This window comes from Lissotriton vulgaris, chromosome 5 (genome assembly GCF_964263255.1).
Source record: "Lissotriton vulgaris chromosome 5, aLisVul1.2, whole genome shotgun sequence".
Taxonomy (NCBI): domain Eukaryota; kingdom Metazoa; phylum Chordata; class Amphibia; order Caudata; family Salamandridae; genus Lissotriton; species Lissotriton vulgaris.
This window is the reverse complement of record NC_141693.1, coordinates 812710863-812725073: the sequence shown is the minus strand read 5'-3', so window position 1 is coordinate 812725073 and position 14211 is coordinate 812710863. Positions and strand designations below refer to the sequence as shown.

Below are 14211 nucleotides of genomic sequence, written 5' to 3'. Positions count from 1 at the left end.
GACAGTGGACACCCCTGTCATGTGCCTCTGTTTATTTCAATCAATTCAGATGTGTACCCCTCTATCCGTACTCTTGCCACAGGGGCCCTATATAACAAGTGGATCCACTTCAGAAATACCCTAGGAAGTCCCATTCATTGAAGTATCTGGAACATATAACCACATTTTATTGAATCAAATGCCTTGGCGGCATCTAGCATAACTGCCACCGCCTTGAGTTCCGAATTGAGCTGATGAAATAACACAAACAGCGTTCGTAAATCGTGCGAATTAGACCTGGTTGGAATAAATCCCAATTGGTCCGGGAGCACCATCAACGTTATCAGGGATTGTAACCTAGTAGCCAAAACACGGGCCAGGATTTTGACATTTAAATAAATAAGAGAAAGCAGCCTGTATGAGTCGCATCTCATTGCAGGCTCATCTTGCTTGAGCAAGGTTATTATTAGGGCTTCACGTAATGAGGCCAGTAAAGTGCCTTTTTTCACATGCTTCCCTATACATCTCTTACATGTGTGGGATTAGCAGGTCTGCATATGTTTTGTAAAATTTACTGCTTAGTCCATCTGAACTGTCGCTTTACCGTTCGGCAATGTCTGTATCGCCTCCTTCAGTTCCGCTTCCTCTATGGTTTGGCTTAAGTATTCCCTTTGACTGTCTGATAGACACGGGAGAGCAATGTCAGACAGGTATTTTTCCAGCTCACTAGATTGGACCTGCTTGCGTGACACTTATAGTCTCTCATAGTAATTTTTAAATTGCTTCATTATTCCCTTTGGGTCATAGTGATTGCTCCCATCTTCACCAATGAGCTGCGTGATGGGGTGGTAACTTTTATTAATTGCTATTTTGGATACTAGATTATGGCCTGGCCTACCTCGCTCTCCATATGCCCTTGCTGCATGCCTTTTTTCTCAGGTATTTCATTTCAGGTTGAGCCACATAATTGTATTTTGTTATGCGCTCTCTGATATCTACTAAGGTGGCTTGACTCAGGTTTGTGTCATATTTCTGCTCGAAATATGCTAATGTCTGTTATGTGCCCTGCATTTGTGCACCTATATCTTTCAGTATGTCCGCGTGTTTGCTGATGCCCCCCTGATAGTAACTTTGAATGCCTCCCATAGTGTAGAGGCCTTGTCAACCGAGCCCTATTTCTTGTAAAATAGTTCGTTATTGCTTTCCCAATCGATGTTTTAAATATCAGGTCCAGCAAAGCCCCCGCTCTGAAACCCCATGTATACTGTTACTGAATGCTTTCAGGGATCTGCAGATTTATTTTGACCGGGTTATGGTCTTGTCCTTGTTAATCGGTCCGCACCCTCCACCCATGCATTGACTCCAGCAGTCACTAGCCGGTAATCAAGTCTGAACCAGGATCCGTTAGCCGTCAAGGTGTGTGTACCTTCCAAACCGCCTGGGTGTCTGGTCCTCCAGGGATCTAGCAACCCAAACTCTTCCATCCCCTCTCTGATGGCTCTCGCCTCTCTAGGATTTTGCCCCCCACGTTGGCTTCATTTGTCCCTACTAGGGTCCAGTATCTCTGATTGTGGCGGCAAGCGCAGCGTGTTAAATATACCTACATAGAAAGCAAAGTCATCTATGTTTGACCCATACGCGTTGACCAACGTTATTAATTTTCTTTGCAGACTGCCCTGTAGTATAGCATATCGACCTGCCTTATCTGTGACGGAGTGTGTTTCCTTAAACGGTGTTCCCTTTCCCTAACGTTATCACCCCTCTTGCATACGAGGGTACAAGGAGGTTATTCTAGCCTCGGGCCAGGCAGTGCCCACCCTTGTGTCTGTGTGCTTCGTTAGATGTGTTTCTTGTAGGAATGCTATTTGCACATCACGCCTAGTGAGATAAGCTAGAACCTGCTGTGTTTTCTTAGGGTTGTTTAGCCCTCTGACGTTCCACGTCATGCATGCCAGTTTTTTGGTTGCCTGCATTGTTAGCTAATGCCATCTGAACGGTGGGTTAGTGTAGTGTTGTACATACTACCACTTGTTCGTGCCTTGTGTGTGCCTTTGGTGTTCTGTGGTGATGTGAATATGGACCCAAACGTCCCCACTCCCACTTCAGCATCCCAAACATGCTAAAGACACTTCCCTTTTAACTCCCCTTGGAACTCTTTGTGAAACAATAACAAAGTACTTATCAGTCCCTTGGATACTCCTGCTTTGAGGACTGCCAGGAGATCGTACTCCCTCCTTACTTTGGAGGGGGGTCAGGTGTTCAGATGGTACCTCTCCGCTGTCCTCTTCATGGTGGAAAGTCCCAGTGCTGTGTGTTTACCACCTCCTGCAGATACCTCCTGTGTGAGTTGTTTCAAAGTGACTCCATCTGCCCCTTAGCTTATTTTCCGTGTCATCTTCATCCTTTGTGTGTGGGCTGCGCCGCCTCCTCATTATGTACCGCAAGAACTCCTGTGCAGCTTTTAGGGTTGTGCAAATTTTCTGCTTCCCGGCGTGTTCAATGCGCAGTCAGACGGGGTACAGCATAGCATACCGTATCCTTTCTTTCTGCAACTGTCTCTTGATAGCCTGAAATTCTCACTGTGCAGCCTGTGCTTTTTTAGGGAAATCTGGGTACACAGCAACCCGGTATCCCTGACAGTTTAGCTCCTCTTTCTTTCGTGCTAGACGTAGTATCGTATCCCGATCCCGATAATTGAGTATTTTCGCAATTATGGGGCTCAGTGCTGCTCTTGGCAGGGGTTTTGCCATCAATGACCTGTGAGCCGCACAAGCACCATTATGGTGGAGAATTCTTCCGGACCGAAGAGCTCCTTAAACATATGTTCTACAAAAATGTCCATCTTTCCGGTATTCACCGACTCCTTAAATGTGCTCATTTTTGCGCCTTGAGAGCGCCTCAATAGCTTTGTTTTTCGACTGGATTATGGTCAGGAGTTTTTCCATGTCCGTACATTTAGTTGCTATTGTCTGGATTGCATCTTCTGCTGACAAAATTCTTTGTTCTGCCTCTCTGATTCTGGAGGCCTGCTTATCGAGTTTGGTTGTGATATTGTCTATGCGCAGGTTTAATGTGTCTAATTTGCTGTCAATAGATAGAATGAACAAAAGAATGCATGTGCCGCTATTTGCTTGACCTAACCAATTTCTTCAAACATATGACCTAAAACACCATGTTTTGTGTGTATTACCACTTATTTATTTATTTTTTTATTTTATTTCATTTATCAATTTTCTTTTTTGGTATCTAAGTTTGCCAAATTCACATTTTTAAGACCTTATGTACACAAAAAAAACATTTATATTTACATGGACAAAACAACAATTACAATGTACAATTCAAGAAAAAATGAACCATTCAAAACTCCATTCATTCACCAGACGTACCACCACAAACAACAACAAATATATACTTTTTAAATGAACACTGGAATAAAATTCTTCACAGTTAAGCCATCTTCAATTAATATTCTCAAAAGAAAATTAGTTTAGTAATTCTTGGAACCCTTTTTGTTTTTTTGGCTTATAGAAAGGTCTACGCGTTTCAAACTCGTATTATTATGGAGTTTTCATCAGGACCATTGTCTGTGAAAAAAGAAAGAAAAGGAAACTTTCTTTTAGGTATAGTGTTCTTATTATAACGTGCTGCCTACTCCAATATACCATGCCCTCTTACCTCTAAGTGTAGACTGTGGGTGATCTGAACAAAAAGCTCCCGACGTGTACAAGGTTATCTGTAGAGAGAGATAATAGCATGACAATCCCTGCCTCATCGTGTCTCATTCACCATTTTGACCACACACATTCAAGCTCCAAAACTTACTTTATGTTTATTAGTCCATGTTGAAATTATGACGGTTTTCTGACCCCTCTCTCTGCGCACTATGGCAAGAGTCGAAAGAAAGTCCTGGGATCTTAGCTTTAAAATGGACAAGGAGGCAATTTATTTGAAGAAGGGAGCTAACCAGTTTACTGACTCGTATGTTAGGAAAGCTATGCAACCCTATGTCGCCTGGAATTTACCACATGGCATTCGGCGATTTTGGTTTCTCCTAAGACAGGATTTGTTGCCATTAAACAATCTCTTGGCAAAGTGGTATGGTGCCCCGGCAATTTGTAATTTTTGCAACCTGTCCACCCAGGATCGCCTGCATGTTCTCTTCATATGCCATGTACTGCGCCCATTTCGGCGTAAGTGGTTAATATTTGTATGTTTGCAATTGGGTATTTTAAATGCTGACTCTTTCTTACTTGCACTTGCGCCAGGACGCCCCTTTGCTGGGGCAGCTGTTGCGCCTAATAAATGTTATTAACATAACATAACATAACATAACATAATCCCCCTAATGACATTTTCTGTTTTAATGTTTTTAACTTTTTTTAATGCTTTTTAGCTATTTATTGATGACTTTTGTAGTGTGTGAGTCTGATTATTCTGTATTTTTGTAAACATTGTAGATGTCTTTTTCGCATTGAATGGATTTTGTATTGTGTATGGTTTTTTATGTGGATCTCCTCGGAGTTCCAAAACATAATAAAGAATTGAATTGAATTGAGTCTTAAAAATGTGAATTTGGCAAACTTAGATACCAAAAAAGAAAATTGATAAATTAAATAAAATAAAAAAATAAATAAAGAAGTGGTAATACACACAAAACATGGTGTTTTGGGTCATATGTTTTGAAGAAATTGGTTAGGTCAAGCAAATAGCGGCACATGCATTATTTTGTTCATTATAGCTTGTGGCAAGCTGTGCCGTTGGGAGCCCAGACCCAGTGGTGATTCTTTAGTCAATAGATAGAAGGCTCTGCTGCATGGCATGCAGAGTAAGTTCTAGTGCTGTAGCCCCTTGCGCTTCTGTCTCCGGATCCGAGTCTTTTTGCTTGTCTGTCACTACCCCCACCGTCTGCTGCTGTTCTGTTTCAATAGTCCAGCCTCTTCACTCACTACAGGACACTCACAGGACCTCCAGCCTGTCTTTTACTTCCTCAGTGCCGTACCAATGGCAAGTTGACAATCTTCTGTCTTCGTTTGGGCACCTTACCGCCGTTCTGCATAGCTGGTTTTGCTCAGGCCACAGATCACGCGGCTGTCGCCTCCATTTTAGTATTTCTCTTTTCCCCGCTTTGCTGCTAATTGGCACGCACTCTCGGGCCCTCGCCTCCTCTATTCTTGGCAGTTCACTGTCACGGCTTGCTCAGCGCCCGGCAGTCTCTGCCTTCTGCTGCCAGCACCCTCTGCAGCAGTGGGTATCCCAGCAACTATTTCAGTAGGCCCGACTCACGTGCGGAATGTCCTATGTCGGAATCTCGTCACTGCAGCACTCACAGCGCGGAGTCTGGTAGCCGTCCCGGCACCCCTATGGTTTGCGCACAGTGCACTCCTGGGCCCTCGTCCTATCTGTTTTTGGCAATTTCACTGCCGCGTTTCACCTGGCGGTCACTGCCTCCCACCGCTGATGCCCTTTGCAGCGGGTCTCTTAGCAATTTTTTCAGTAGGCCAGACACTCCAGCCAGCCGTTTTTTGTCGGTGTCTCGCCGTCGAACCTTCTGCAGCGCAGAAACTAATAGCTGTCCCGGCAGACCTCCCCTCGCTGCCGGAGCTGCACCCGTGTGTTTACTGCCCCGCTCTTGCTTTTTTCTCCAGGGGTTCGTGGTCCTCGCTAACAGCCTTCAGCTATGGCTCGCCATGGCTCCCTCTCCTCACGTTTACCAGCTGGGGCTGCCGATTCACTTTCTGATGTCTTCATGTCCAAAATCATCAGTTTCACAGAGGCACTTCACTTTTTTAGCCATTCTAGTGCTGTATTTTCAAAGTTTTACAGCGGGATTGGCAGATTATTTACAGATTGTTTCCCCTGGCCGGCAGAGCAGCACTATTATGCAGCCATATTACCTCTGGCTCTCTAGCACCCCAGGTTTCAAAACTTTGTGGGTCTTGTAGCCGACTTATGTCGTTGAGGGTCCTTCATATATTACATACAATTTGTATGTGGTGTTTAGGCGATCACCATGATGCCGAGGATTGTGGCTCCCGCCAGAAACTAAAGCCACAATCTTTAAAGCGGCAGCGTTTGAAGTTGATGGCATATGTCGTGATCTCCGGAGGCTTCCCGGCATCGGTCTTCATCCTCTCGGGAAGAGCATTTGCGGGGTCGATCTAGGAGCCGAAGCCGTTCTGGAGGACGTTGTTCTCCCACAAGTCGAAAGGTAAGTGGGCGAAGTTGTGAAATTCTCAGCCTTCATCGCAAGAAGCCTCGGTCTCCTATGACTCCTCCCATTTGGCGGTTGAGGAGGCCATACGCAACTCGGCACCTCGTCTTCCCGAATTTCCGGCACCCAGAGCGTCGATGGCTTGGATTGGAGAATATTATAATTCATGCTTCTCATCTTTGTTACCTCATCTTCCTCTGGAGTGCCTTTAAGACCCAAGGAGGTGAGTGGGGCATTCAGCGGGTTTGCCCTCAGTGATGATTGAGCCGTTGGAGTCGAGGGGTCACACCAGTCAACGTTGGGTGGCCCCGCTTTGGCGCAGATCCACAGTCCTTCAGGATCTCGACCTACGACGCCAGACTTCGATCAGCCGACTCCGATACTGACGTCGGCCGTTGTTGCTTCTCCTCCTCTGTGTAGGCATCGTACGATGCCAGATGCGGAGTCGTCTATTCAGACTGAGGGGAATATGCTGGTGTTGATTACTTCTCAGAAAGAGGTTGTGGAAAGCAGGCCTGTGTCAATTGAGTCAGGGCTCTTTCAAGCCATTTCTGACATTAATGTGCCTCAGATGGAGGAGAGCTGGTTGTCTGCTCTGGGAGAGGTTAGGGGCCTGGATTAATCAGCAGCTACAGGGTTGCATTATCCCCTGAACTTGCTACGAAGGCAAGATCCTCCTTTGCAGACATGCTAAGAAAAGTGGCTACATTTTTAAACGTGTCACTACCTATGGTGCAAAGGTACACAGCCCCTTTGATTGAGGTCCTTTTTTAGGGACAGACAGGGTAAGAACCTGTTCTTCGGGCATGTTCATAATCATACTTTGTCCTGGAGCTAGAGAAAGTAGCAAAACCATTGCGCGCAGTGTCAAGACTGATTTGCATATGGCTGGGTCCTAACTGGAATGGCATGGTGAGCAAAACAACTATGGATTTAGGCCCAGATCTCTGTACTGGGGTGAGTGTGTGACATTGTTCTGCAATTGTTCTTTTTGCATTTGTCACCCCGAGTGAGACGGGTATGCTCAGACGTGAGTCCCATGCTCTCCATGCCACTGGAGTCAAGCTATCCTGGCTGATGAGGGCTGAAAGCCCGAAACGGGTCCTGGGATGCTTGTTTCCAGTCCAGGGAGGACCTGGCCTGGCAGTTCGTGCTGGACTGTGCCCATTGGGCGCAGGGTCAAGACTGATTTGCATATGGCTGGGTCCAAACTGGAATGGCATGGTGAGCAAAAGAAACTATGGATTTAGGCCCAGATCTCTGTACTGGGGTGAATGTATGGCATTGTTCTGCATTCTGTCCATCAATTGTTCTTTTTGCTTGAGAATGAAAACAGACAAATAGAGGAGGAGAAAAGATATGAAAACAGTGATAAAGGGTAAATGTGGGGTGTAGTAAGCTGGCTCTGTATATACTACACCAAAGTAATAGTGTGCACAGAGTCCACTGAATCCCCGGGGGTAAAGTAGATAATACCTTACTCACTTTTGTGGTAGTGTGGTTGAGCAGTCATGCTTATCAGAGGATAGTGTTGATCATTTGTTGTACACACTCAGGCAAGAAATTATGTCATACACTCAAAAACTGAATCCAGACCAATCGTTTGTATAAAAAGTTATTGCTTTATTTTTATTACTAGAACCAAGATTTACTTAATAGCAGGTAAGTGATACTTTCAATACAATAATACTTTTCAACATACAGTGTGTAATGGTTTTGTAGAAGCATACAAGTTACTTTGCAGTGCAGAAAATGTGCTGTGAACTCTTTAGAATTTGTGTAATTACTTTAGATTACTTTCTAGTTACTTTTCTAGCTTAGAGCAAAACAAACTAATAACACAGTTTAGGTACTGCAGTACATCTGTAAGCAGGACAACCCAGTTGTAGACACTAAGGGCCAGATGTATCAACATTGCATTTTGCGATTCTAAAATAGCGAATTTTAGCAATTCGCTATTTTAGAATCACAAAATGCGATTCGCTATTAAGAAATGCATTCCCATGCATTCCTATGGGCCTAGAGGCCCATAGGAATGAATGGGAAGGCATTCACAATTTGCGATTACCAAATAGGTAATCTCAAATTGAGAATACATTTGCAAGCGTGCCAGGGGGCCATAAGGCCCTCCTGATGCCCCCCTAAAAAGGTAAGTTTGCACATGTGGTGCACACACATGCCAGGGCATGTGTATGCACCACATAGCACTTAGAAAAATGCAATTTTGTGAAATTTTCTAAGGAATTTGCAAATTACCACAAACTTGATGTTGGTGGTAATTTGCGATTCCTTAAAGCAAAGTCGCTTTCTGAGAATGCTTCTTGCATTGCTTTTAGGAAATCGCAAATTACAATTCCCTAACTGCATTTGCAAAGTAGGTGATCGCAAAAATTGCGATTACCTATTTTGCGAATGCCTTTTGTGTTGACACATCCCAAAAGTTTTTTTACCGTTCGCAAACAAGCCAATTACGCGAATCGGCCCATTTGTGACCTGTAAAACCCTTGATACATGTGGCCCTAAGGTACTTTTATTTCAATACATCGCAGAGTCAACACTTAAAACATTTTTCGAAGGAAAAGCACACTACGCAATCCTATGGGAAACATAGCAATTGAAGGTAAGTAAAATGATTTACAGTATATATGTATTGGGTGCTGAACCAGGGTTTTTGCACAGTTTGGTTCTGCAGTAAGACTGCACCACCAGTGGCACTGGATCAGCCAGATGCAGAGTGTAAAATTTGGTACCAGTGCCTTTGCTAGCCAATGGGGGTAAGGGCACCGCATGTTGAGGCTGCTCATGGGCAGGCCAATCAGGATGGGGTGAAGATCTTATGGGGTTTAGGTGAGGGCAGAGGGGGACCCAAGACAGCACCAAAACTGCACCACTAGAGGCACAGCGGCGGCCGGTTGCAGGGTGCAGAGTGCTTACACAGCATTAGGCGCCCAATGCTGTTCTATAGAGATCCTAAAAATCGGTCCCGGGTTGCAGGGATCTGTCAGGAAGCCAGATGAGGGAAACCAACAGCCAGGTAAGTATGTTCGGATGCAGGAGGATGTCGAAACACCTTTGGAACTGGTTGACTGGACAAAGGGTGTCTTCTGGCGTCGGGTTTCCTCCTTCCTGATAGGTCATTGTGGAGGAGGGTTATTGTGAAGAGGCTGCAGGCATAGACCTTGGAGGTGACATCCGTCGATGGTTTGGAGGTCAGGACCGCTGGTCAACCACTTCAGAACCGGTGAACCTTCTGGAAACGGGTCATGGCTGTCGGGTGCAGGCCTTCTTGGTTCTGCAGGGGCTGAATCGTTTTTTGGGGAGAGAACCACTGTCCTCAGGAGCCTCGAGTCTTTATCGAAGTGGGGGATCAGTCCTCTCTAAGTCTGGAGGTTGTTGATCCTTTTTGTAGCCGTCGTTTTCTGTGCTGGGGAGTTCGGAGCTGTAGGCAGGCCGTTAGGGCTGGGGCCAAGTCAGTTGGGCCTAGAATCTTTACTGCTGGTGACGTCTTTGGGTTCCAGTCTTCGTAGGTTGTCAAAATCTGAAATCCTGGGTTTAGGGCTGCCCCCTAAAAACTGTATTTAGATGGGATTTTAGGGGTCTTGGGGGAGTAGCCCATAAATTATTGACCTTAGGGTGACTACACCATTGTTGTGCTCACCCCACGTGGGGGAGTGGGTACATTCCCTAACCCTGATTGGGGGATGCCCCTCATCAGCAAAATGACGGGCACGGAGGAGTGGGCTTTACTTTGCTTCCCCCACCTGAGAGATGGAGTTGGCAGAGGTCAGGTACACCTCTTGGGCTTGCTAAAGTTTCCCGCCAGTCTTTCTGCCGAAAAGTGGGAGAGAAAGGAAGGGGACCTGCTCCTGATAGCAGGAGAGGCTGTGGGGTTACGTTGCAAAGGCGGCAAGGCCTTGGATACCCCCTGCCACAGATGGCTCTTCCTGACCTGGGGAGGTGTGAACACCTCCGTCTAGGAATGGCTTTGTTTCCCGGCCCTGTGAGCGAAGGCTCCCACTCCAGGGGTCCAGAAACATGTCTTGTGGTGGCAGGCTGGTGTTCACCAGTCAGGAACCCACCAATGGTTGGTTTGGTTCAGGGGTCCCCTCTAGAAGGATCCCCTGAGTGCATGTAATAATAAACCTGACACTAGAATCAATGCAGGTTATTACTCTGAGATGTTTGATATCAAACATCGCAGGATTCAGTAAAGCCATTATGGTGCTAGGAAACTCGTAGTGACCATTTTCTAGACCATATACTTAGTATGACTTTACTGTGCAATTTTAATATCTAGCAAAGTCTTAGATATTATATGGGTCTGTCTTATCGTGCAGATAGGTCCTCAAATGAGGTATAGTGTACCCTGCCTAAGGGTGACTTACCTAGTACCTAGTCCTCCAGTGCTGGGCATGCATGGCACACAGGGATGTTTGCCATGTCGATTCTTCACTGTGAGGTGCACCTTAACTCGCAGGCTGCTATGGCAGTCGTGCATGTTTGTGGTGAGAAGTCCCCGAGGGTGGCATAATAAATACTGCAACCCTCGGAGGCCTTTTCCTGGCTACCATGCCCTTGGTACCATTGGTACCCCCTACAAAGAACTTAGAGGTAGGTCAGGGTTGTGCCAATTGTAGAAACAATGGTACAGTTTACAGAAAGAACACAGGCCCTGGGAACCTGATTGGCATCGACCCAGGGCACACTCCAAGTACATCAGAAATTGGGCAAAAAGTTGGGGGGTTACTGCAACAGAAACCCACTTTCCTACATGAGGATGCAATTATCCTGCAGGACTGAGGTAAAGTGACGGAAAGAGTATGGGGTGGAAGAAAGAGATGGGTAGAATCAAAAGTAGACAGCCATATGTATTCGGCAACCCTGGAATGCTCAGAAGAAATAAAAACTTTGTGCGCTTGCACTCACAACTTATTTACTTAATATGTATTTTTATAAATCAAATTAAGTACTGGGCCTGTGGCAAGGTTTTATAGAACTCAGTGTAAGTATATGTTAGCAGTGAGTAATCAACACTTTTCACCACTTGCATGAATGCTGGGCAGTGAGTGGGGGATGGGTGGGGGGTAGAGAATGATCAGAAACCAAGTGGCATTAAACCTTGGTCTGAGATTGGGAAATGTTAAGCAGTGAGTATCACGGGGTCAGGAGGCTGAGAAATAGGAATTCATTATTACCTTCTTATACCTCACCACCAAAGGTGTGAGTGTGGTTTTTGACTTTCCATTTTTGACATTGTACATTGTGTTTATTTGTTTTGGCTTTGGCTTGCCCACAGGGACCGGTTCTGAGGAGCTGGATTCTGATGATCTGGAGGAAGAAGAAGACTTTGACCTCCTGGACAGTGATGAAGACGAGAGCACAGAAGAAAATGGAGCATTGCCAAGTGAAGCCCTTGAAAGCCTTAAATCTTACATGGAGGTGATGGATAGAGAATTGGCTCAGACAAACATCGGCAAAAGTTTCACTCTGAAAAAGCAAGCGGTATGTCTGTTGCAATACCTAAAAACAAAGACCATGTGCAAATATTTCAAGCCAATGTACGCAATCCATCTAATTTAAATCACTGGTGCTGATTGTAATGAAGCTGCAAATTTCAGAAACTCATTGTAATAGATACGTTTTATCGGTTAATGTTACCAAAGGTATATTAGAGTAGCAAACCATGAAAGATAGTTATACATTCAGTGTGGAACCCATGAACATCATCACAAGTAGCAGCCTTCTTACAAGTTTCCTCTTTCTTCTCTTGTGCTTCTTCATATTAAAGGGACATCTGGATATTAGCCTTTTAGACACTGAAAATTGAGGTCAGACTTTTATTTTTCCCACCATGTTTGTTTTACAGGTTCACATGCCACTGATCTGTTTGAGCATTTGGATTTTCATACTTTACATCCACAATGAACATTTGCCTTGTGTAGACAGAGTAGCTATCTGGGGCGCCTCCTACTGCCGCTATGTAGTTACTACACTTCTGCTGTCCTCCACACCTATAAAATGCCTAATTGATGTAAAGCTGAGATAACACTGCTCACGTTACAAACCCCTTGTATTTTTGGTAACACAGCATCCATTACTTCAAACTCTGTCTCAAACTTCAGGAGTAATAAATGAGATTTTATTTTGAGCACGTCCTTCGCACAATTCTGTCCAGCTTGAAAATCCTCAAACACTTTCCCCTTGTATCTGCAGCTGTTTGCTGATAAGAACTGATTGTAGAACAATAGTAAACCAGTAAAATTTAATTGGAGGGCTACAGTGTTGTAGTTATGCACTGTCATGTTTCTGTGTTACAATTTAAAATGTTATCCCACGTTCTCATTGGCATGCCAGCTGTGAGCCTTTTCTAGTGGTCCTAGGGAAGGCAAGGGTAACACTCAGTAACTTGCTTTATTTTTAAGAAGAATATTCCTTTTATTAACACACAGGTAGATAATACAGGTTGGAATAAATCCAAAAGATATATTTTTTCATATTTGGCGCTAGATTTTCCAAAACATTAGCCCTATAGCTATTATTGATAATCTTGGTTGCAGAGTTGTTTTTAGGATAGCACATCCGTCAAAGTGGGAAATACCTTGACTATTCTAGGTTGCTGTGATCGCCAAATGTACTTCATTTTGCACTCCGGCCATTATGAAAGACGGGGATTAATGCATCAACTGCCATCAATGATGCAGGAAGGGATATGTCAAATGAGAGTTCCTGCCATCTTGCAGGAGTGGTGGTCCTGCGAAGACCAGGCTGCCTTTGCCCACAGCATTCCGTCATAAAGTACAAACCAAGATTCTAAAAGGAAGACCTTGTGTGCTAAATATGTTTCACTTTCAAGTGCCCTGCTAATTTCATGTCGCTTCACAGATGAACATGTAATTCAGCATCTTCATCGTGCCCCAAGGGTACTCTGTTCCTAACAATCAATTCAAAGTGGATTTTTGTTTCCTTAGTAGTAATTCCTGATCACCTCCCCTCAGATGCCTCTTTAGATGTTTAATGCCGTAATACTTCAATGTGGTGATCTCTCCTTTGTGCACATATGTGTTTTGCAAGAAGGTGAGCTTTATCATGATTCTTGATTGCCCTCCGATGCTGCAATATAAGCATTTTTACCTTCTTTGTAATCCCAATATACTTTTTATTGAAGCTGCACTCCAAAACATAAACCACAAATTCCATATTGCAGGTAATGCTTTCCTTTAGACATATTTTATGATTATCAAATATGATATATTCTTTCACATTTTGTCAGATTTCACATGTCTTATAGCTCCTACATTTACAAAATCCACTGTTTTCCTTTTTTAACCATGTACTTTGTGACGTCATTGGATGCAGGAACTCAATATTAATAAATCCCCTAAATTTGCTGTTTGTTTATATGTTCTTTGTGGGTAGGGTTCTAAAAAATCCTTCAGGCCATCATCATGCATGAACAATTACAGTTCTTGGATAAGCATATTTTTCATATTTCGATGTTACAGGTTGAAATTCTTAAAGAATCTACAAGATTGACCACTGTTTGCTAATTCTGACACCTCTGTTTTTTAGGTCTCGTAGCGATACAGCGCGTCAGCGCTGTACTCGCCGAGATCTTATGTCAGGGAGCATGCTTCCCAGGAGACAGTCTGGGTCGCGCGCTTTGCCTTTTCCGCCGGCCGCGCGCGCGCGAACGTGCTCGCCGTGTCTGTCTCCTGGGAAGCATACATACACAGGCACCCTCTGCACGCATGCGCACACACAGACACACACACAAGCACACATCCACGCACGCACACATACAGAGACCCCCGTCGCGCACACACACACACGCTCCTCCGTTGCACACACACACACGCTCGCACACACAAGCGCACCGCCCCCCATCCCACTTACCGCCAGTCCGGTCTTTCCCCTCATCTCGTGCACAAGCTGCGCAGGACACCAGTTTATGCATCCCCTCTCCTCGCGCGCCACAGTCCACGTCATCACGTCATCACTTCGCCCGACAGAAAACGTGCCAC

The 14211-nt window shown here is 44.8% G+C and overlaps 1 protein-coding gene across 2 annotated transcripts in view; it reads left to right on the top strand.

The window, feature by feature from the left end:
• ECD (ecdysoneless cell cycle regulator) overlaps positions 1-14211 on the top strand; it is a 351511-nt gene that overhangs the window by 290358 nt on the left and 46942 nt on the right. For both annotated transcript variants that reach the window (XM_086922289.1, XM_086922290.1), the window contains exon 13: positions 11487-11692. In XM_086922289.1, the coding sequence (XP_086778415.1) occupies positions 11487-11692 (206 nt within the window). The remainder of the gene's footprint in view (positions 1-11486; positions 11693-14211) is intronic.